This window comes from Pogona vitticeps, chromosome 5, assembly GCF_051106095.1.
Source record: "Pogona vitticeps strain Pit_001003342236 chromosome 5, PviZW2.1, whole genome shotgun sequence".
NCBI classification, from domain to species: Eukaryota; Metazoa; Chordata; class Lepidosauria; order Squamata; family Agamidae; genus Pogona; species Pogona vitticeps.
In genome coordinates this window covers 170,470,361-170,494,651 of record NC_135787.1, presented here as the reverse complement: position 1 = coordinate 170,494,651, position 24,291 = coordinate 170,470,361, and the positions used below count along the sequence as shown (strand labels likewise).

The 24,291-nt window shown below is 41.9% G+C and overlaps 1 protein-coding gene across 3 annotated transcripts in view; it reads left to right on the top strand.

Annotated features, from left to right (window-relative positions):
• The first annotated feature begins 472 nt into the window (after positions 1–472).
• The window catches only part of TCP11L2 (t-complex 11 like 2), a 28,398-nt gene continuing 4,579 nt past the window's right edge, over positions 473–24,291 (top strand). The window contains exons 1-12 of one of the 3 annotated variants that reach the window (XM_078376208.1): positions 494–671; positions 5,961–6,063; positions 10,225–10,286; positions 12,078–12,276; positions 13,107–13,264; positions 15,248–15,383; positions 16,616–16,736; positions 18,762–18,982; positions 19,892–20,028; positions 21,088–21,278; positions 23,723–23,904; positions 24,031–24,203. In XM_078376208.1, the coding sequence (XP_078232334.1) occupies positions 13,126–13,264; positions 15,248–15,383; positions 16,616–16,736; positions 18,762–18,982; positions 19,892–20,028; positions 21,088–21,278; positions 23,723–23,904; positions 24,031–24,203 (1,300 nt within the window). In that variant the 5' untranslated portion in view covers positions 494–671; positions 5,961–6,063; positions 10,225–10,286; positions 12,078–12,276; positions 13,107–13,125. Of the gene's footprint in view, positions 672–5,960; positions 6,064–10,224; positions 10,287–12,077; positions 12,277–13,106; positions 13,265–15,247; positions 15,384–16,615; positions 16,737–18,761; positions 18,983–19,891; positions 20,029–21,087; positions 21,279–23,722; positions 23,905–24,030; positions 24,204–24,291 lie in introns of all 3 variants that reach the window. The other 2 variants (XM_020803638.3, XM_020803639.3) reach the window with 2 other exon arrangements.

Below are 24,291 nucleotides of genomic sequence, written 5' to 3'. Positions count from 1 at the left end.
CCAGATGCCTGTAGTCCAGAAAAGTGGCTTTTGGAAGCTCTGAAAATACTGTAGCTGAGATTAACATGCCTCTGAATGCTTAGAAATGCGTCTGCCCTGTTGGCTTGGCCTTAAAGGCCACCATGGCCGCCTGAGGCGAAGGACGAGGGAGCCGATTTGGCTACACGGCTGGCACCCGCCCAGGAATCCAGAGAAGGAAACCAATTAGTACCAATGCAGGCAGGGAGCACTGAGGACACTTTGCGCGCTTCCGTAAACACCACTCGGTCCCCTCCCCTCTCTCGGGAAGGTAGCATTTTCACCGGAGGGGGGGAATAGAGTCCATTCCACAGGACCCAGTTTCCTCCTTTCCCCCATCTATGTTATGTTATTATCGCGGACGGAACGAAATGAGGTCTGACTGCCGACGACCACGCTTATTTTGTTGACGCGCGCCGCCGAAGCTTCGCCTCCCACGCGGCGAAGGCTTGCCCCCCCTCTCCCTTGGGGAAGTGGAAGCGTCCAGGCAGCTGCTAATAGACAACCAAGGACGATGTCTCACTAAATAAGAGGGAGGAGGAGGAGGAGAGCGGGTTAAACCCCCGGTGGGAACAGCTGAGCGGCTGCAAAGAAAAGCCTGCCTCCCGCGAGGAGAATACAGATCTCTCACTCCTAAAGGGACTTCTCTTCGGGTGAGTCAATGAGGAGTGTGTGTGTGTGTGTGTCTCCTTTTCTTTCTTGTTTGGGATTGTGTAGCTGTTTCCCCCCCCCCCCCCCCGCTTCTCCTTTCCGGTCGTGGCTTGTGTTCGGGGCAGCTGGGGAAGGGGGGGGGAAATCAAGGTGACATTTTTTTTCTTCTCAATTTTTCTCCCAAGGCAGGTTATTTCTCTCCCCCCCCCCCCTCCAATTTGGAAAAACATAGAACCCTGTATGGCGCTCAGCCCTCCTGTTTTGCTTTTTTTTGCCGAGGGGGGAGGTCAGTGAGACTTTACTCCGAAGTAATCGTGCCTCGGATCGCAGCTTATACTGAGCGGTGCGGGAGTGGGGGGGGGGGGAGACACACAAACACGCACGCACACCGATTCCCTCCCGCCATGAGCGAGGGCAGCGCGTCGCTCATTGCAAGCCTAATTACAGAACCCGGGCAATTATTTTTTGGATGTTTATATATTGCTGTCCCGCTGTTCTCCTTCGCCAGGACCCCAAATTCTTTTTTGGGCTCGCTTTGTTCTCTGACACACACCCCCATTCGCACGCGCGCGGCCCCCCCCATCATCCCCCTTCGTGCGCGCGAGTCTCTCGTGGCGTGTGAACTCGGGGAACGGGCAGTGTTTTCCAGCAAGGCTCGGGGTGTAGCAGCATCTCTCCCCCCCCCCTCCTTTCCCCGAGACAGTAGTCGCCGGAGAGGGAGCGGAAGGGAACGTGTGTATGTGTGTGTTTTGAAAAGCTTGCCTTGGAAACGGTGGCTTTGTTTTGACCAGAAAGTGCCAAAGCGCTTGTGCTTCAGAGTAACTGCCAAAAATATCTCGGCGGGGAGGGGAGAACTGAACCAGATGGAGGAGGAGGAGGAGGAGCCCTCTGAGCCCCGGGAGCTCCGCTTGCAAGACCGGGAAGGGGCGTCCCGGGACGAGGAGGGCTGGAGAAGCCGTGCAAGAGAGAGGCGCTGCTGCCCAATCTCGGAGCGGGGGAGCTGAGCAAGGGAAGACTTGGGGTTCGGGTCGGGGGGGGGGGACAGGAGGAGACGTTGACAATTGGGCAGACTGGTTCTCCGGACCTCTCTTCCGAATCGTGCTTCTCCCTTCTTGCTGCCGCCAGTGGAAAGGTTTCCCAAATAACATTTAAAGTTCCGCGGAGGGTAAATGAAAATGCCTTTTTTCAGGATGTATGCTAGGGTAGAATTTCACCTGGCTGATCTCTGTGGATGAGATCAAAGTCATTGACAAATAGTCCTCGGGTGAAAATCCCTGAAGTAGAGGTAGCACCATCTTGAATGTTGTTGTTGTTTTCTTTCTAATTCAGCCCTGTCCTGCATATTAATAATAAAGTCATTTCCCACTTGTGGGTGCTACTGATATATAGCCAGACAGGCAGCATCCATGGAGGCTTGAGACAGCTCCATGATTTCTGTAGGAGCAAAAATGGGGGTGGGGTGGGGGTTTAAAGATGGGAGAATTTCTACAATGCTGGGGACTGAGCATACTTTCGTTCGTTTCGTTCATTTAGTCGTTTAGTCGTGTCCGACTCTTCGTGACCCCATGGACCTGAGCATACTTAATGTCTCATAATGTTAATTGATAAAAGGAAGGATGCTAAGGAAAGCAGGAGAATGGAGGATTTGTGATTAGAATCCTGAGTGGGCATATTTGATAGTGCAAGTTCCATTGTGCCTACTTATGTATTTGACACCATATGCTGTTCTTTAGAAAATGAGTAGTGGATTTGAGACTTCCAATGTTCTGAAGCAAAGTTTTCATTTTGTTTAGAATAGGCGTATAATGGAGAGAGAAGCTAACTACTGGGTGTATTGATGCTGTTTATTTTTCCTGCCATTGTACTTTAGCGTAGAGAAATCAGCTGAAAACAATGCAACTGTATAGTAATGCCCTGTTCAGAGATAGGCAGAAAAGCAGGCACAGGCATAAAAAGAACCAGAGACATCACGGAAGTCCTAATCTGGCCATATGTCTTCAATGGCAGAGTAGTAAACCATTGCTGACGCAGATTTGTGATTAGTTCAGTAAAGAGAACTAATGAGTCCATCTAAACTGAAGTTGCCAATGTGGTAATCCTAAACTATAGGAATACTTATTGGGTCACAAGGCTGCTTGGACAGACTGGAGGTAGAATATTGCAAGTTTGGAAACACATCTATGCTAAAGAACTGAAGACAAGGAGTATGGAGCAGAAGTAAGGTACTGACTATCATTTTTGCCATGCAATATACAGGTGGTGAGTGAAGATCATCTGTATACTGCATGTCTCCAATTGAAGACAAACAGAGAGCACTGAGCAACAAGGGGAGGTGAAGTTTGCAGAATTGCAAAACAATCTAAAACTGTTACTGTCACAAGTTACCAGTACCTAAAATGACAAATCACACACTCTAAAATTGCAAGTATCTGAAATCGCAAATTAAAATGTCTGCTATAAACACTATAAAAGCAAAGGTTAAAGGCAAACTGAATACTTGTTTATTCCTGAAAGCTTGTACAAATAGATGTGTACAATAAAAAGTTTTTAATTGGCATCTGAAAACAGAACTGTAGGAGTTCAGATGTAGAAAACAGACTGGGTTGGGTGGGTTCAAGCCTGCAGTGCTGTCATCCTGACAAAATGAATATCGGCCTGCAGCTGCTTTTAAATGGGCAAGAGCCATTTATGGATTTTCTATATCATCTGTGTTGCAGCCCTAAGGGAAACTGAGGAAGAACTTAGCAGAACTCTAAGCCTACTAAACTGTATGCCTTCTGTAGAATAATCAATAAGTTGTAATGTCCTTGAAGCTCATATAATGCTTATAAAATTGTCACCATAACCCAAAATATAGGTTAATGTTATGTGCTGTCCATGGCCTAATTCGCAAATGATTGGCTCCATACTCTAGCAAGGGCAGTCTGTCTCTCCTGGTAACCTGCAGGAAGGGTAGGGAAAGGTTCTGGTGCAAAGGAAGGAAGGGAGGACTTCTTTCCCCTATTTTTGGCTATAGACCCCCTTGGACCATTAGCTTATGCCTTCTGACAGATTAATGCAGAGCTGTGTAGGTTTATGTTTTAGACTTAGCTCCCAGAATGCACCGGTCAGTGTGGAGGAATTTCCTGGAGAATTTTGGAAGATGTACAGTAATTCAAAATACACATCTGCACATCTCTAATTACCTACAAGGGAACACAGCTCTTTAATAGGGGGGACGACTTTATTCCTGCACTCTGATTAATGGGTGAATGTTCTTTAAATGGCCTACAAAGAAACACATATTGTTAGAAATTGAGATGTTTGTCGTCCTCAGCTGGAAGACCAGAAAGAACTGAAGGAGCTGGCTGCGGGGGGGGGGGGGGGAGTGTCATACAGGTTCCCCAAGGCAATCCATAACTTACTCTGTCCTTGTGTAAGTTGTTTGTTTGTTTATTTGTTTATATCCCACACCATCTGGCAACCAGGCCACTCTGGGTGGCTAACAACAGTATTAGAAACAATATTAAAACACGATAAAAAATAAATTAATGCATAACTAAATAGGATACAGTGGTGCCTCGCTAGACAGTTACCCTGCATGATAGTTTTTTCACTAGACATTGGCTTTTTGCGATTGCTATAGCAATTCGCAAAACAGTGATTCCTATGGGGGAATTTTGCTGGACAATGTTTGGTCCCTGCTTCGCAAACTGATTTTCACTAGACGATGATTTTGACAGCTCCCTCCGTGCTCGCAAACAGGTGTTTTCGGGACCTAAGCTTCGCAAAACAGCTGATTGGCGGTTCACAAAGTGGCTTTTCTATGGCCGGGCTTCGCTAGACAACGACGATTCTTCCCCATTAGAACGCATTAAACAGGTTTCAATGCATTCCAATGGGGAAATGCTTTTCGCTAGACAATGATGTCGCTAAACAGCGATTTCAGTGGAACAGATTATCATCGTCTAGCGAGGCACCACTGTAAATTAAATTAAAACAGATGGTAAATAAAGGTGGTAAAAGGTGTGATGGAGAGGATGGTAAAAAGGAAGGGCAAGATCTTAGTGAATTGCCTATGCACTGGCTGAGTTACAAGCACACAGACTGTGAGCCCTCCAGGCTTGAGTAGCAGAGCCTTCCTGATACCTGTTGAGCTACCTCCCATTTTGGTCAGTATTGTGTTATTCAGTGTAGAACAAGAAATTTATTTATTTATTTATTTCTACTTTCTACTTTAAAAAAAAAACAATGTTGAAATACTCTCTTAGAAGAAGTAAGCACCAAGCCATTTGCTGGTATGTGATGCCATGTGTCAGGTACAATTGGTGGAATTGTGAAACTATGGGATTCTCGGTATCTGTATCCACACAGTGTCTTTACCTTTACTGCAGTTGTGGGCAAATTAGTTTAATAACTTTATACTTGCCACCCTTGCAGTACAGTGGACCCTTGACTTACAGACGGCTCAACTTACAGACTTTTCAAGTTATAGACTTCTCTGGCTACAAAATTTAGATTCGACTTGCAGCCGGAGAATCGACTTACAGACCAGAAAAAAACCAAAATGGAAAAAAATAGAATAAAAACTATGGGATTAATTGGTTTTCAATGCATTGTAGGTCAATGGAGATTCAACCTACAGACTTTTTGACTTGCAGCCACCATTCCAATACGGATTAGTTCCGTAAGTAGAGGGTCCACTGTATTCATTTTACTGAAATTGTGAGAGATGAATTATATAGATTAATCTACTAGTTTAAGCACTTGGTACACTCCAGCAGGAAGGATACAAACTGCCACAGAAATAGACATTACTTCAGAGTTTGTGCCTGATGTATGGAACTGAAATTTGTTTTCTGGGCTTTGCTGTATTATTAGTCATGTGAGATTGGTGTACATGTAGAGAAAATGGAGAGCCAGAGAGTAGGACCAGGGTCTGAGCATGTAATGGCCATATTAGTAATGCAGTGAGCCTTCATCTTTCACTTGCCTTCTGCATGGGGAGGAATGGCTAAAGGTGGTCATGTGCGCTAAGAGCAGGGGAGTTTATGCCCTTCCAGCAGCAAATGTTTGCACCCTCTAAATTTTGGTGTCCTTAGTCAAAGCTTTGGTCATCTCAGCCCTGAGGTGCCCACAGCTCTTTTCACAGAAATGACAGTAAGAGGGTATAATAGTCTAAACTCAAACAGAAATTCATCTCTTCCTCTTTATTCCTGCCCCAAATAGATAAGGCAGCCCTTTTGCCCATAGGTGGAGTGCACAATAAAGACATGGCTCACTAATTTTCTTTTCTTTATCTCACCCCATAGATCTTCTAGCACCTTCTTTGTCATCTTACATGCACAAGGTGTTGAAAAGCATAGCTCCCAATGACCTGTACCAGATTCTGTGTGAGGAGCAACGTTTGACCAGGTAAGGACGTAAACGAGTCGACAAGATATCCATTATATAGCCTAGCTTCTAATTAAGACTGAGGTAGAAAACCATGATAAGTGTACCTATGTGCCCTGAAAACATCTTGCTCATTCTGGTTTTAATGTAGTTCATCGCAACTACTTGAGTAACTTATACATACACTGAAAAAATGTAAACAGTGTTATTACGTTGTTGTTTATTTAAAATGAACAGTATAATGATGGGAATGTCAGGTTCTGTTTCAAGATCTATCTTTAAAAATAATCCAGGATATCTGATTTCCCAGTGCAATTAGGACACTTCAGATGTACGTACATAGTACTGTATGTGTCCGTCAAGCTCCATAACTGAAACACATAGAGTCCTTGATCTTTTTTCAGCTCCTGCCTTGCACCTATTTTCAGCCCCTTAATAGATCACTGTGTCAAATATGTATGGACCGCAACTTTGTGCAGTATAGAGTTCTGCCGAGTGCTAGAGTTGGCAGCAAGGAGCAGGGAGCTACTTTATTTCCTGTCTGTAATGATTTTACTTGTATTCAGTCACAGTTTTGTTCCACTCAGTATCTGTATCAGTCTGTATTTTTTAAAAATCACTGTAGACAAATTTCCCTAAAACACCTGTTTTATATGCGTATTTTTGAGCAAAGAACGGCATTTTATGTTTAAAGCCATCCAAAGGGTATCTGAGATCTTGTCTATTTGTACCAATTAGGTTTCTATGTTTAGAAATACAAACCAAATAAAATGCTCCCCATGCCAACACAACTATGTCCAAGATCCTCAATTGGCAGATGGTTCTAAAAGATATCTGGAAAAATGTGTTCTCGCTACTACCACTGATGGCAGTGGACATCTTAAGATACCGTTGTGAATAATCAAGTGGGAACAATGGAAATATCTAAATATCTGTGACTTTCCAGCAGGAGTGGGCAAAATGTGGTCCTCCTGATGCTAGCCTTGCCAACATAGGCAATGAGTATGAATGGCAAACTTTTTTTTTTTTGACTTATATACCGCCCTATAGCACTACAAGCACTCTCCGGGCGGTTTACAATTTAATTATACAGGCTACACATTGCCCCCCCAGCAAGCTGGGTACTCATTTTACCGACCTCGGAAGGATGGAAGGCTGAGTCAACCTTGAGCCGGCTACCTGGGATTTGAACCCCAGGTCGTGTTGTAGTCCAACAACATCAGGTGATACACAGTTTGTTCATAAAGTATAAAGCGTTCCACTATGCTGATACACATGACAGAATTTGTCATCTTGAAAGCCATTGAATCATATACCTGTTCCAAATTATACTGGAACACAAAACTGTGAAATGGGCAATTGTCTCCTAACCACTTGGGCACTGTGTGTAGTTCTAACAGATGGAGTGATAGCACCATCTCAGATTTCAACCTTGGATTCACACAATGGAATTCTCTTCCATGAAAAGCTTTCTATGTGCTAGTCACCTATGTTTTGGAATGATTTATTACCTATCACGAGTGCAATCTTCACTTCCTCCAGACATGCAGTATGAAATGGTGCAACTCAGGCACAGTTTCAGCACATCACTTGACCTTTTAAAGAACTAGGTTTGGCTTTGTCAAAATAGCTTTTCTTCTGTAGGCTGATCTGTGCTGCTGCTGGTCTAGTTATTGCCCAAGAATAAAATGAATTCTTTAGTGTCCATGACAATGAATCATACTGTGTTAGTTTGCAGCTGCAGTGGATGTGCTCATGTTGCAGGCCAGGAGGGAGTAAAAAAGTGGACATGTTTGCTGTGTACAGGAACATGCGTGCTTTGAGACAGAGAGGTTTTATATTTTAATTGTGTCGGTGCATCAAAACAGAAGGCAGAGCTTGAAAGAATAACATTTTAGACTAGTTTTCAGAGTTGTAGCCATGTTAATCTGTGTGAGCATTTCAACAAGAAACACAATACAAAACAAAAGCAAAGAAGGGGGAGGGGAGTCTCTTATTTCGCTTTGGTTTTGTTTGAATTCCTAGAGTCCCTCAGCTAGCAAAACCTATGCTCCTACTGGCTAGGGGACTCTTGAGAACCGTAGTCCAAAAAGTAAATGTCCAAGCTCTGAAAGCACCAGATTTGTGGTTTAAGTTCCACCATGAATTGTCATGGTTCTTTAAAGCTGTGAGATGAAAGAGATCTGCCATGTACCATAACATGCTTGTAAGTATAACATGTTTACTACAGTGTGGATATGGTAAGGGACTTTGGCAAGGTTCTTGCTAATAAACAATATACTGTATCTAATTCTGGCAATTTGTCCACAGGTAGGACATAGTTTGAGTAATTGCATGGTGACTGTTTAAATTCCACATGTAGCTTTAAATGGGATGGTGACATATTTGCTTCCTGTCCTACACGTGTGTCAAGTACCTGGTTAGTACATATTCATAGTCACATGGCCTACCCTGGAAATTATTAGTCTTCCTTAGAACGTGAACTGCATTTGTCACATTATGTCCTGAGGACAAGAACTTATTCTCTATTATCAGGGTAAAAGTATTATTAATTACTTTTCATATCACTGGTTCCTTAAAGAAGAGAGTGGGTATTACCTTAGTCACTAAAGAACAGAATTGGTGTGGAAAGGTTGCTGGAACATTTTGAACTTGTTGGGTGACCTTCCTATCAGTTGGGCTTGTGTACCATTTAATTGGCTGAGCAAATATTGTCAACTGACTGGTCAGTTCCCTGCCTAGTCATTTGGCCATGATTAAATATTGTCAAATATTTCATACAGCCGATAATGCTGTAAGGTAGGTGCCAGTCCAGTTTTTTAAATTTCATTATGGTATAGTTTGAAGTGTTGTAATGAACACTTATCAACTCATACTGCTGGGATTTTAGATCAGTTCTGTCAACTCCTTAGATGTCCTTGTTTCTTCTGACCTTAGCTGCAATTTGCACAATATCAGGGAAAATGATTTTTCCAGGAAAAATGTAATGTTGTGAATTATCTGTGGTATAATGCAAACATACACAAATAGACAAATAGCTAGACAATGCCCAGTATTCCTGTTAAGTGAATCTTTTGAATTCTCCTTGATAGCATGACTATAAGGGCTATGGTGGTCAGCACCTGCAGTTGAAAATTTATTATTAAACTAGTGGTTATTTGTTAGCAAGAGTAGAAGTGAGAACTGTTTGCTGCCAAACTAGAGCTTAGAAAAGTTATACTATTGAACTATAGTACCAAAAATCCTACACTGAAGGGTTCTGGGAGTTTAATTAAAAAACAAACAAACCTGGAACAAAATGTTTTCCATTCCTGTACCCAGAAACCTCTCCTCTATGTGAGATTCATTAACAACATATTTTGTTATCTGGACTCATGGCAAAGAATTGTTAGAGAAGTTCCATCATCCCTTTAGTAACTTTCATCTCTCCATCAACCTGAGACTGGATTAGTCTACACAACAAAGACACTTTCTGGACACCTTGCCCAACTGTACAAGGGACATGCAAGCACTATGTTGTACCGGAAATCCACCAACCATTACACATACTTACATGCCTCAAATGACTACCCAGAACTCACCACCAAGTCCTTTATATACAGCTAGCCCTTCTGATATAACTAAATTTCTTACACAGCAGTATTCACTCAACATGGTGAAAAAGCAAAAAGACAGAGTTAGATTGACAACCAGGAATAAAAAGCTGTGAGATCCATAAGAGAGAATGAGAGGACCCCATCTACATCTCCCAGTGGAGACCAGTAAGACCAGTCATCAACAGTCTGCAACTCACAGTGCACAATAATACTTCCCTTTCCTATGCTTTGGGTGTCAGGCCAGTACTGTACATCCCACAGATAGCCCCCAGTTTTAAACAATTGGTGATATACAACATGCAACACAACAGGAAAAGGCGATAGGAACAAAAACTCACTTCAACCCTAGATACTAGTTACAGTCGTGCCCCGCTGGATGATTACCCTGCTCTACGACGAATCCACATTACGTCGATGTTTTTGCGATCGCAAAACGATGTTTTAAATGGGGGAATTTCGCTTCACGTTGATCGTTTCCCTGTTTTGGGAACTGATTTTTCGCTTTACGATGATCAGCAAACAGCTGACCATCGGGTTTCAGAATGGCTGCCAGCTTTCAAAATGCCCCCCCCCCGCTGTTTTCTAGGACGGATTCCTTGCTATACAGGCACCGAAAATGGCTGCCGTATGGAGGATCTTCGCTGGACGGTGAGTTTTTCAGCCCATTGGAACGCATTGAATGGGTTTTCAATGCGTTTCAATGGGATTTTTAAAATTTCATTTGACGATGTTTTCGTTCTACAGCGATTTCGCTGGAACGAATTAACATTGTCAAGCAAGGCACCACTGTATATCCCTATATCTACACTGGCAGAACTATTAAGGATCCTAACAATTTCAGCTACACCATCACAGGCTTATTTGCTCATGCATTCTCTAATGTGATTTGTGCTATATTCTGCTAACAGTGCCCCTCTGTATTCGGCATAGGACAAAGGGGACAATCTTTGCACAAAATAATGAATTGACATAACCCTGATTCCAAGAAGACAACTTGGAGAGATCAGTTTCAGAACATTTAATCTTCCTAGGCCACTCTGGCCAAAATCCTCTGGTGTGATTTATGCCAGCATAAGTAACATGATGTCACCACAATGACAGATCATTGGTAATTAGATTCCCCAGTGCAATTCTTGATACATTTTTTGTTGTGCACAAGTCAGATTGTTTCATGCATGACCTGGAGTTTTAGTTGGGACTCTTCAATTAGTGTCAAATTAAAGACCCTTCAACCAGGGATTATTTAATTAGTCATTAAGGAGTCTCTGCTTTGGTTCTGGCTTACGTACAGAGCCACCTGACTTGCACACAACAAGGAATCACATGAGAACTCACAGCAGGGACTCTAATTGGGGGCAGGCTGCCAGTACACTGAAATTGTTTATTTTATGTGGGTGTAAATTTCACAAGAGAATTTTTGCCCCTGTTATGATAATCAAAGTGGCTGTTCTAGAAAAAAAAGAGGAACTACAAGGAAGGTTGGAGAGGGATATTGCTGAAGGAGCCTACCTACACAAATTCCAGTGCATCTCTAAGGGTTTAAATAGAGATCTTCGTAGCACACACTATAGTATATATATATATATTGATAGTTCAGTTTTCCTATAAAGATATGTTTCCTAACATACCCTGACTTCTGCCCTAGAAACAGTTCCGACAGACAGCTAATAAACCCTGCAATTTTAAGTAATTAATATCTGGACAGTCCAATTCTGGTGTTAACAGTGTACTGTCATTTGTCTACTGTTTGTTCTCTCACTGAATCATAAACCCTACTGTCATGGGGAGATATAGAAGATGGCACAGTAGGAGCGCTTATGCTTCAGAGTAACTGCCAAAAATACATCAGCTGGGAGGGGAGAATTGAACCAGATGGAGGAAGAGGAGGATCCCCTCTGGGCCCTGTGGGCTGTCATTCATAATTCCATCTGGATTTTTTTCTGGTGCCCCAGAAGCCACACAAACCCATGTGATCTGGCTTTTCTGCATTATGAAATTCCTCTGAATGATTTGGCTTGAGCTTGAATCTGGGGGGGAAAAACCAGTAGCTGCTAGAAAGAATGAAAATATAAGATAAAATATTCGAGACTTTTGCAATTGAGACATTTAATTATAAAGAGTGGAAGAATTCCAGATATTTCTTTGTTGTTCTAACCATGTGAATTGGCCTTCTTCCTTTCAGTATTTGACCAGGTGAATGTCATGTTATAGGCTATGAAGTTGCAGCCCACTTAAGGGATCCTAACAAGGCTTTCATAACTGAGATGTTTGAGGAATGGCTTTATCAGTGCTACCCCATCCCTCCAGTGCATTTTCATGGCTGAACGTGGAATCAGACTCAGGACTCCTGGGTTTTAGACCATCCCCTCTGTCTGCTACACCATGCTTGGTGACCAGATGAATGCCCAGTTCTAATTTCCTCAAGATTTTGTTTTTCAGCCTTTGCCTTGCCTCTCCACAATCCGCAAAACAGAGAGAATACTGATACACCTTACAGGAATGTTGGAAGGATCACTGCATCATTGCTGAAGTCTTTGTACTTAGTCACTTGTCTTCCTGGTTCTTTCTTTGTAGGCGAACGGCATCTATTTCTGCATAACTGTGATAGTTTCGTTCTGTGAGCAGCTTGCTTTTATAGGTCAGTATAAGGTTTTGTTTGCTTATTAAACATTTCCAACCTACCAAATATCAACAGATCTCAAGTTAGGATACAATGAATCCTTCGAATGAAATCACATACATTCTATAGATTGTAACAGTTTGAACATTTTTGATTAAAATAGTGTAGCAGTTAAAACAATATTGCAAGAGGCTGAAGGACTGAACACAGCCCATAATCTCTGTTATTATGAAATGCTTCAGGTTTTAACTTGGTGCTGAAATAAAGGCCATGTTGGTATCAGGCAGCCTGTTTACAAACTGCAACAGGATTTCAGCCAATGTATATTCTAAACTACAAGCTCCTTGGGAATATAGGCCCTATCTGTTACCTGTAACACTGTAAAACATTACATAGACAGATAGTATACTACCATGACTGTTACTAATAATATTTGATATTAAGAATATTTAATGATATTTATGCAAATATCACAGAAAGACACTACTCATAGTTTTTATCTCCTTTGATTTCCACCCCCTACTAAAACACTGAAGGATTATATAATACGCCAGTTTATCATTTGTTACAGAAATCAAAGATCAAGCATCATGAATAATTTTATTGCCCAAATGATCTTCAAACAAAAGGAAGCCAATGAGCAGCCTTTCAATAGGCAAGCTTTGTTTATCCCTACTTTAGATACATGGAATATTTCTACCTGTGAGAATAGAATCTAGGTTTACAATACAACTTTGTTTATCATGATTTAAATTTTAACGCCCTTGATTTTAAAGTCTCTTAGGAGCTTAGACTGTCTACTGAAACGAAAATAACCAATTCAAATTGTGGCCCAACCCCATTTCCAGATTTGTACACTTTGCCAAAATGCCTCTGAATGATGAGCAGAACAGCAACTGTGATTCTTCAAGGTTCTCTGAAAGTGCAGCTTCATCTTCCAGCGACTCTGAATACTCCAGGCAGAGTTTTACCAGTGACTCTTCAAGCAAGTCCACCTCCCCAGCTTGTAAGTTAGTTTTATGTGGTACAGGCATGTGAAATGCATGTGATTTTTATTTCTTGTATTTCACACACATGCACACTGTGTTTGATACTTTTCTGTGCAGATTCTTCAAAACAGAATGAGCTGTAATATAACAGGGCTCTCAACAACAAAGGTCCCCCCCCTTCAGGCCCCCCTCCTGTGTCAGTATATCTTGACAGATTATGCAGTGGTTTTAGGGTGACTGCATGCCCTCTTTTAGGGAGGATAATCCTCTATTTGCCGGGTGGCTATAGCGTAATCTTCTTTTGAAGACATCCTCCATTTGAAGGGCTGCCTAGCCTGCATATGGTCTAAAAACAAAGAGTAGGAGCCTTGAGTTCTCCTATTAATACCAAGCAATACCTGATCTTAGTGGGTGAACAAATCACTTTATCCTTGCCACTCAAGGATTCTGTTTAAGTTTTAGTTATAAAATTCATCTTTGATTATAGAACTTGCATTTGTACCAGAGAATGGCAGGTACTTGCAAAACTATGTTGTCTTCAGTGGGGTTTTTTTAAGTCTTCCTATGTCAAGAGTCCCTACAGAGACATCTTGCTGCACCAACACATTTTCCTGGCTTCCTGTGAAAATGTGATCCCATCTAATTTTTCTTTTACATTTGTTTGTTCATTCGATTTTTGCCTCTTGTCCTTGGAGACAAACGGCCAAATTTTGCACAGCTTAATTTACTTTTTTGGGGCAAATCATGCATAGTCTGGCATTTCCTCTGTCCTTTCCAGGTGAAACCTGTGCAGTAAAGGCACCAGGAATTGTAATAATCCTGTGCACAATGACATTTTTTTCAGGAAAAAATAAACCTGTGAATGTCCTGAGAAATCCTATGAGATTTCTTGGGTGGGGGTGAGGGAATCACACAGATAAATATATCTGTGAGGCAGAAAGGGGGGTTGTCTCTTAGTTTCACTCTGGAATGAGACACAGTGAGATTCATAAATTCTAGAATCATGGAATAATTGAAATGGAAGGTGCCTATCAGGGCATTGAGTCCAATCCCCATTCAATTCTTAATCAGTACCTGTAAATGTGGATATGAACATTTATGTAGATCAGTACCTGTTTGTTCTGTTTTTTTGTGGTACGTATCCATCTTTTTGATGGTATGTAAATGGCTGGCAGCAACAGGAGGCTCAAAGCAAGTAGCAATTAGAGCTAGGAAAACCTTTTTTAAAAGCAGTTCCATAAACCCTTCCTTTTAACTACAGTTCACAGAATCCCCCAGCAATCCTGGCCAGACCGTTGGACAGTTGTAGCCCAAAAAGTAATTTCCAAGCTTTAGTGGCAATGCAACAGGAGTCCTGGAGCCCCATCAGTTGCTGTGTAGGGAGATACCTAAAGGAGAACATCACTGACAGTGGTCGGCCTTTTCTGAGAAACAGCTCTTCCGTTGCTGGCAAGATAAGAGTGGCTGCTTTGGGAATATCCATCCTCAGGCTCAGTTTTTGACATTGCCACTTACAAAGCAACCCTGCAAAGTATAAATTTTTAAACTGTTTTCATGTTAAGCTGGTACGGTTACCAGCTGTCAGGATACTGGCTGAAGTCTTGGGAAATTTCAGGGCCGCTTCATATCTCTAGGCAGGGATATAATTTCACAGCCTGAGCAGCACTGGAAGAGAAGGAATGGCTTTAAGGCTTGGGCAGTATCTTTAACAGCTACTGCTGTCTTTTAGATGTGTCAAATTTGGAAAAAGGCAACAAATGGAGCACCAGCATGATCTTTCACGATTCTTCTTGTTGCACAAGCCTTGACAGACGCAGTAGCAATTCAAAGCCTAGAAAAAGTCTCCTATTTGCCAACTTTTGCACATCTCACCTCTTCAACACTATATGGGCCTGCCTCTGGTATCAGGCTATCGTTCTGAAACCTTAGGAAATTGGAGGCTGGTGTCCTAACAACCCTATGAATACATGTGTGATGTACGTGTCATTCCTTTATTTCAGCAACAAGTCCTCCCAAAGTAGTTACATTTGATGAAATGATGGCAGCAGCCAGGAACTTATCAAACTTGACGCTTGCTCATGAAATTGCTGTAAATGAGAACTTCCATTTGGAATGCATTGAGCATCCTCAGAACAGGTAAGTGGGAGAGCGTCTTAAAAAGGGCTAAAGCTACTAATGCAGGAACCAGTTCTAAAAATATTCAGAAATATTGGCAAGACACATGTAGCTTGAACACCACTAGGAACTCCTTTAAAGTTTTTTTTAATTAAGGAGAAGCAGTTATTTGTTACTTTTAGGCTTCTATGTATGAAATGTATACAGTACTGTGGATTTTAGGCTGGCACTGCTAAGAGGCAGCTTATAAAGACAGTTGAGTAGTGGTAAATTTGAAAGTGCAAGTACTCATCCTCATGTTCCCAATAGCTAGCCTTTCCAAGACAGTTCAAAATATGCAACTGGGCCAGTTCCTATAAGCGAATTAGAAGCAGCTCTTTTGTAAAGCTAATGGTTCTTAATTGCACACTCAAGACCTACGTGCCCTCAAATACCTGTCATTACCATATTTTGTTTCTGAGGAAATGACCCTTATTTCTTGGCATGCCATCATGGCAAGGCTCTTCTGTATCATAGCAGGAATACAGATCTATTACAGGTACAGTGGTGCCTCGCTTGATGAGGATAATTTGTTCCAGCGAAATCGCTGTAGAGCAAAATCCTCGTCAAGTGAAATAAAAAAGCCCATTGAAATGCATTGAAAACTGGTCCAATGCGTTCCAATGGGTGAAATACCTCAGCGTCCAGCGAAGATCCTCCATAGGACGGCCATTTTCTGATGCCTGTGCAGTGAAAAATCCATCCTGAACACAGTGGGGAGCCATTTTGAACAGCTGGCGGCCATTTTGAAAACCCGACAATCAGCTGTTTTGATTGTCGTAATGCGAAGAATCGGTTCCCAAAGCAGGGAACCGATTGTCGTAAAGCGGATTTTGCCCATTAAAACATCGTTTTGTGATCGCAAAAACATCGTTGTGAATCGGATTCGTTGTGAAGTGGGGTTACCGTTAAGTGGGGCACCACTGTACTTTTCTTCCAATTAGAGATGCTTGATTTGCTTTTTGTAATAGTTAACTCTATCCGCAATCTGGCCAGCTTAATGCCAACAGCAATTTACTGCAAGTTTAGAAGACAGCATAATTATTTTCCAGCACACGCCAATCACATGTAATACTAAATGCCTATTCTGACTTCTTAACCTGTGACCATTTGCCACCAAAAGTTACCTTTGGCATTTCACTGGTTGATATGTACTATAGAATTCATCCTATTATGTCTCTTTTGAATACATTTTCCCTTTACCCCCACAATAGCTTGCCTGGGAGAGTAAAGCAAATTGTGCACCAAGCATTCTGGGATCGTCTGGAAGAAGACTTGAATGAAGATCCTCCAGAATATGAGCATGCTATCAAGCTGTTTGAGGAAATTAAAGAGGTCAGTTTAACCTGGTGGCTAATCCTTCTCTCTCATTCTAAGCTGGGACATTGATTCTGTGAACCTGCAAACAGTATAGCTTGTAATGTTTGTTAATAAGCTAAAAGGAATAAGAAAAATATTTGAAACTATATATATTTCAACTTCAAGGCATGTTGTGTAATGACTGTTAAATAAATTCTTGGATGTTGCGTTCTCATGACATTGTGGTCCTACAAGCAGTGTCACCTTTATGGCAGCCCTTGGCAAAGTGCCCTCCTCTGTGCCCCTCTTGTGTCTGGTGCTTCCTCACTCGGCTGCAAGCTCATCACGCAACAGGGGCAACCTGCTACAAGGAGGTACATCACATTTTAAAATAAATGTCTCTTTGCCTTCCATTGCTGTTGAAAGTGCTGTTCCAAAGGGCAATGGCTACAGCACATATATGTTTCCCACAGTATCTGGGGCCCTGCTATAGCAGCTATAATGTCAAGGCAGACCATGGAAAAGTTCCTTTTTTTGGACTAAACCTTCCAGAATCCTGCATCCAACATGGTGCGTAGGCTTTTTGACCTTTTGTCTGGGACCCAGTGGAAGGCAGAAAATAATGGCAGCTCAGTTTCCCTAGCTGGACATTTCCTTTTTAAACACAAGGTTGTTGTTTTTCAAAAGTCACAGCTAAAATCATCACACTTACACTCTAGGATGGTCAGTAGGCCCTGCCTTGGGCTCTTGGATACCAGGCAGGAAAGTTGGCAAGTCTTGGGGTCTGAGTCCAAGTCTTTAGTACCAAGTCCAAGTTTGAGTCTTTGGTACCAAGTCCCTAGCCCCAAGTCTGAGTTCCTATTAAAAACAAGTTTTCTCCCCCCAGAAAAAGGGAGAGGATGGGTTTATAGTCACACGTCAAGTCATAAAATTAAAAAAAAAAACAAACCCTGTGTCAAGTCTGAATCAAGTCACCAGGGCGACTTAAGTCTTATTTGACATTGAGTCTCATGACTTGAGTCCCCATCCAGGATACCAGGTCCTGATACTGAACCTAGGTAGCTAACATCATTCTACATAGTAGGACTTAGCAGTTGTTAGTGGTGGTGCTGCGGGTTAAACTGCAGAAGCCTCTGTGCTGCAAGGTCAGAAGGCCAGCAGTTGTAAGATCGAATCCATGTGACGGAGTGAGCTCCCATCACTTGTCCCAGCTCCTGCCAACCTAGCAGTTCGAAAGCATGTAAAAATGCGAGTAGATAAATAGGTACCACCTTGGTGGGAGGGTAACAGCATTCCGCACTGGCCACGTGACCACAGAAACTGTCTACGGACAAATGCTGGCTCTATGGCTTGGAGATGGGGATGAGCACCGCCCCCTAGAGTCGGACACGACTGGAGTAAATGTCAAGGGGAACCTTTATCTTTACTATGTTAATCTCTATACCATACTCATCCTGAAACAGTTCAGAACAGCATACTCAGTTATTTCTGGTCATCCCTTTAGCCCTGTGGTTATTAACTTGTAAAATAGTGACTTGTCCAGGCCCATTTAGCAAGTTTCATTGCTTTAGTAGGCTGTGTAATCTGGGTCCACTGTTCTAAGCATTGCACTATGCTGGCTATCATTTAATATAATTCCAAATTAAAGCAGGATGCATTAGGTAGAGTCTTCATATGATTATAAATAACTTTAATTAAAACTTGTTAGATTTAATTATTAATGTTTATTTTAAAATGGAGAATTTCAGTAGGGCCATCATGACATGGAAAGGTAAAATAAATGCTACATTTGGTCAACGTCCTTCTAACCACACAATAGAAAAGTTACTCTTTTGGATTACAGTTTGAGAAATACCCGGGCCACTGCAACTATTGGCCATTGTGGCTGGAGGATTCTGGCAATTGTAGTCTTTAAAAGAAACTTTGCTAAGCTCTGCTTCTAAGATATAAATCCTGGAATTACAGAACCCCTATTCCTTTTGTTCTTTTTCTCCTCTACCTAGTACATAAGTCTGCATTACCAATCTAGGCCTTAGGTGGTTGGTGTTCTCAATGTTGCAGATCCTTCTTTCTTTCTTGAACCCTGGAGCAAATAGGATGCGGAGTCAAATCTGTGAAGTCCTTGATGCAGACCTCATAAGACAGCAGGCAGAGCACAATGCAGTTGACATCCAGGGCCTCGCGAACTATGTCATTAGCACCATGGGAAAACTGTGCGCTCCAGTAAGAGATAATGACGTGAACCAGTTAAAAGCCACTGGAAATATTGTAGCATTGTTCAGGTTGGTGTGTGATTATTTTTAATACTATTTAGCAGCCTAAAACACTGATTTTTAAATATATTTTTGTTTTTCTGGATTCAACATAAGACTTAGAATTTAGAGTATACCTAAGTCAGTTTCAATTTTGCTGCTTGTTGTTTTAGAAAATTTTTTTTTGGAGTTCTCTATACGCTGGTCCTCCTAAAACTGTTTCTTCCTTCAAGTGCTTTCCATAAAGGTATCTTCTAAAAAGTGAAGTTGGGTCCTTTTGGGGATGAAGGCAGTACATACATACATACATACATACATACATACATACATACATACATACATACATACATACATACATACATACATACATACATACATACATACATACACACATACACACATACATACGTACATACGTACGTACGTACATACGTACGTACGTACGTACGTACGTACATACATACAGTGGTGAAAATCGCTGTCTTGCGAAAACATCGTCTTGCGAAATGTGGTTTCCCATTGGAATGGATTGAATTCTATTTAATGCGTTCCAATGGGGGGAAATTGTTGTCTTGCGAAAATCACCCATAGGAAAACCATTTTGCGAAGTGTGGACCCAGCTGTCAAAATCGCCGTCTTGCGAAAAATCATCAATTGCATTACTCAACATGTATCTATAAATGCATACACAATTCATGTGCCATCACCATACACTGTGTAGGGTTCTTACATGGGTTCTGCAATGCCATACTTTATCTATGATGTTTCCGGGGGTGGGGGGTGGAGTGGTTGCTTTAAGAAAATAAACTTCTGTGGAATTAAGATAAGTGTGTGTATTTGCCTTCTGCATGGTCAGAAAGGGCTACTGCCAAACAGCGTTTAAGCATATTCCCATGAAACCTGATGCTTGTTGCAAACTTATGTCTTCTATTTTTTCAGGCAAATATTTCATGTTCTGGATCTCATGACCATGGATATGGTTAATTTTACTATCCAGAATCTCAGACCTCATCTCCAGCGTAACTTAGTGGAATATGAAAGAGCAAAATTCCAAGATATACTTGAAGAAACGCCAAGTATGTTCTTTCTTTATATAGGGAGATTACAAACGAGAGATGGGAAACTTTGGGTGGCTTAGGGCCCCAAACGTCTTCCACGGGCACCCACTGTGGGCCCCACCAGGCCTTGATTGAGGGGGGCTATAGATACTAACATAGAAAATGCCACTCCTGAGGTAGAAAATGGCATGTATGTGTGTGTACATACGAAAGAGTGCACTCAGAGACATGGGGGACTCTGGAGTGGCCTACAGGCTACATTTTGCCCACCTGTGGTAACGAGTGGCTTAGTGATACAGATAGCTGCTTAAGACAAAGGCCCCTAATGAAGAAGTTGCTCAAGTGATGTACCCTCATGGGAATTTGTATCTTCTTCTTCTTAACAACAGCTTGGATGTTTATTATTGTTTCACTGACTTGCCCTATAAGCCCCAAGGGACTAGGGACAATGAATCTGCTCTTTAATTACTTTCCAAAACCTGCTGCAGGTATACTGCTGGAAAAACATCCTTTACTTTTGAAAGCACTTGGGGGTTGAAGGTTTTATCCCTGAGTCTCCAATTTGCTAACTCAGCATGTAAGAAGCCCGCAAGCAATGGGATACTTGTGTACCATGTGGTTTGGTCCCTAAACCAAGTAGCATATCCAAGGAAAAGACTTTTATTTTGAATGCATGTGTTCTCTCCAGGGGAAAGAGCCAGACCTGCCATTACCCACCCACCCCCAATAAGGTTTAGTAGGTTTAGCAGGATGCTGGGCATGGCAAGGCCTATAGCTGCCCCTCCTCTCCTTCCATTCCTGGGGCAGATAATTTTTTCCTTTGCTTGCATTGTCATGCAGCACAGTAGTTTTAATGGCATATAGGTGGTACAGTAACCAGTCTTCCATGGTGTGACGTCAGTCAAATAATAGTATCTTTTCTATGTTTCTGGTTTGCTCCAGTTCTCAGTTTTTTCCTCCTTTTCATGAGCAGGCCCGTGTGGGTTATTTGCCTGGCTACATTGTGATTTCTGCAGCATGTGGAGTGCTCGTACATAAAACAAGCACTATGTCTTTCTTTTGTCTCGGGATGCTAAGGTGCCCTGGATCTGACCACGGAATGGATACAGGAATCCATACACGATGAACTGTCTGCTGTTTCCTGTGAACCATCTTCATCTTCTGGTGCTAATGGGGTGTCTAAAACAACTCTGAGCCCTACTTCGGTGCTAACAAATAGCTACTTGAAATTGTTGCAGTGGGATTATCAGAAAAAAGCAATTCCTGAGGTAAAAGCATGAATTTCGATCACTAAGTATTTTTTAATATAATTCTTTTCCCTCCTCATAGCGTTGTGGTTAAGGTGGGTGCCTAAGGCCTGTAGCTAAGGCCTCAGGTAGCCACATATCTGGCACCTGGAACATAGTCTCCTGTAACCAAGTGATTAAAATACACTTGCCATAAGGAATGGGAAGGAATGGGCTTGTCGTAGGGAGGAAGATTAGATAGCAAAATGAACACTTGTTCGGGGGATGTTAAACCTCTGAAGAGGTTTTAAAAATAGCCATGTGAAAGTACACGAAACAATAGCTGAAATACTGTTGCACAGTTACTCAAACAGTACAACTGTTGAAAGTGACTTGCCGTAAGTTAATAAATCTCCATAGACATTATCTGTTACATGCCAAGTTACACAGCTCAGTATGCAAATCTGTGGAGATTTCTTAACTTCTAGAAATTAGCTTCAAAATATTATGCTGTTTGCATAACTGTGCAACAGGATCTCAGCCAATATAGGGAGAAGAGGAGGAGATAAGGGTTACTTCTTGCTAGTGGTATCCCAAGTGCTAACTTCTAGTCTGCAACACTTGGCATGTACAGTGATATTATGTGAGATGGGGGTGTGTGAGAGAGAGCTGTAACCCTCTCACCGGAGTGCTGTCCCTCCCCCACACTGTCAAGAAAGAAATACAGACCCTACCCACTTCATTTCCCAAGAGAACAGAACAGCGAGGGACAGATACACAAGATTTAGAAAGAGAAATACAAAGGTTAATGTTTGAAGGAACTCAGGGCTGTATGGCAGGAACAGAACAAAAGGAGAGAGTGGAGATAGAGGTGGGAGCAGCACATATAAAAAGGAGGGAGGAACAGTTGCCTCCAGGCTGGGAATGGATCTGGATGGAGGATCCCTGGATGAGAGCTTGGGAAAAGCTGAGGGTACTCAAAGAAGAGGCTGACCACAGGAGATGGAGTCAGATTCCTTCTAGACCATCATATTGGGGAGAAGCAGAAGCCAGGGAGTGGAGATGAAGGCTGAGAGAGGAAAAGGGAAAGGGAGAGAGGGAGAGGGAGAGGGAGAGAGGAGAGAGAGGTTTGAATGCAGAGTGAGAGAAATGCAGAAGAAGGCCTACCGGGAGGACCCCCCCCCACACACACACACACACCCGTTGGATGCTCCGTGTGGGTGGATGACCGGGACGAGGACACCGTGCCCCTGCTGGAAGATGAAGCGGGACCAGCAGTAAACCTGAACTTGTCTATAGACTGGCCGGGTCCATGGAACGGGGGTGAAAAGAATCTGTTCCCAGATGGAGAATGGAAGCCCCTGACTGACCCGTTGTTAGAAGGAGAAAGACGTTGGGATAACTTTGTTGACACTGGTTATTTGTTAAACATTCCAGTAAACCTTACTCCTGTTCCTAAAGTGCAGAAATTTCCTGATTTATTTGAACAAAGAAAGGATCAAAAAATCGAACGCTCACATATTATAATAGTATTATAAGCACACATTCATATGAGCCTGCCTGGGGTTTTCTCTTTCCTGCCATTAACATTTGGAGGAACATATTACTTCTGTTGTCTCACTCAAGTAAAATATAAACGTAGCTTGACATCAGTGGCATATTGCTGAGACCCAAACTCTGAAAAAACTTGCTCAGAGATTTTATATAGGTGTTAAAAATTGTTGTTTTAAAAGTGGTTCCCTTTGGGACCACTGGGTTGAGCAGCTGTTGGAACCATCTGCTCTCATATGAAGGCGTTTATCACCTCTGAATCCAACTCGGTTCCCTTTTGCTAGGTGTTATAAACTATAATGGGCAAGGGCCAAGCCCACATAGGAACTCTCCGCTAGCAAAAGCATGATCTTGAGGAAAATTGTGCAGCTCTCTGGAACATGTTGAAGAATTTCATTGTCATTACTAAGGCATCTATTATTTTATTCATTTCTTTATGCGTTCTTGCATTTTTCAAGTTTGATATAGTAGATATTAGCACAGCTTGGAAATAGGACTTTTTATTATAACCCTCAGGATTGCACAGCCTGTATAACCTTAGCTATAGAATCAAAGGGATATAATCCAAAATAGTAACAAGTTTGGGGTATTGGATAATAACGAACCACTTGGACCTATGATGAACTTTTTTAATTTTTCCCATAGAAACTGATTTGTTAAATAAGGCTCAGAGAGAGGAATTTCTCACTGTTACAGGTTCAAACATATAAAGTAATGCTGAATATTTATAGGGAAAGTAATCATGGAAATTCTGTGTCAATGGCAGAGATATTTTTGAAGACCATTAAGAATCCTGGCAGCTATACTCTTCAAAAGGTATTTTTGCCTTGACCAAATGGATTTCTCTGCAGGGAAACAGGCTTTTCTTTTGGTATGGAATTATATCAGAATTTAACACAGTATGAATGACACCTTTTTATAAATGTCTCTTCCAGACACTAATGACAGACGAAGGCCGTCTTCAGGAGCTATCAGAAAAACTGAATCAGTTGAAGATTATAGCTTGTATTTCTCTCATAACAAGCAACATGTTGGCTGCAGCAACTGAGGGCATTCCAGAATTTGTTGAGAAACAAAAGAAGATTTCGTTTGTCCTGCTTGATGGGGTGAATAAGAAGTAAGTTTTTCAAAATAAGAGAAAACTCAAGGATAAAGAATTATTGGAAAGTAAATCAAAATAAATATATCTGAAGCGCTGTATCTCTTCAGTTAAATTTTCTTTTCTCTCTTCCTTTATTTGCAGGACATTTGATTTGAAGGAAGCTCTGAATGCAATAGGTATTCAGACATGCACTGCAATAAATGAGTCACTAACAGAAAGAGGCTTCCCATCACTAAATAAGGAAGTGGAAGCGAATTTAGTGGGTCAGCTCTGCAACATCGTTGATGAAGACAATCCCATCCGTTCTTTAATTGGTTAGTGATGTCTGAATCTTAAGTGTATGTATAATGGGGACATCAAACTAAACAAAAATGTTCCTTCTAGGCTTTATAGCCCTGCTGC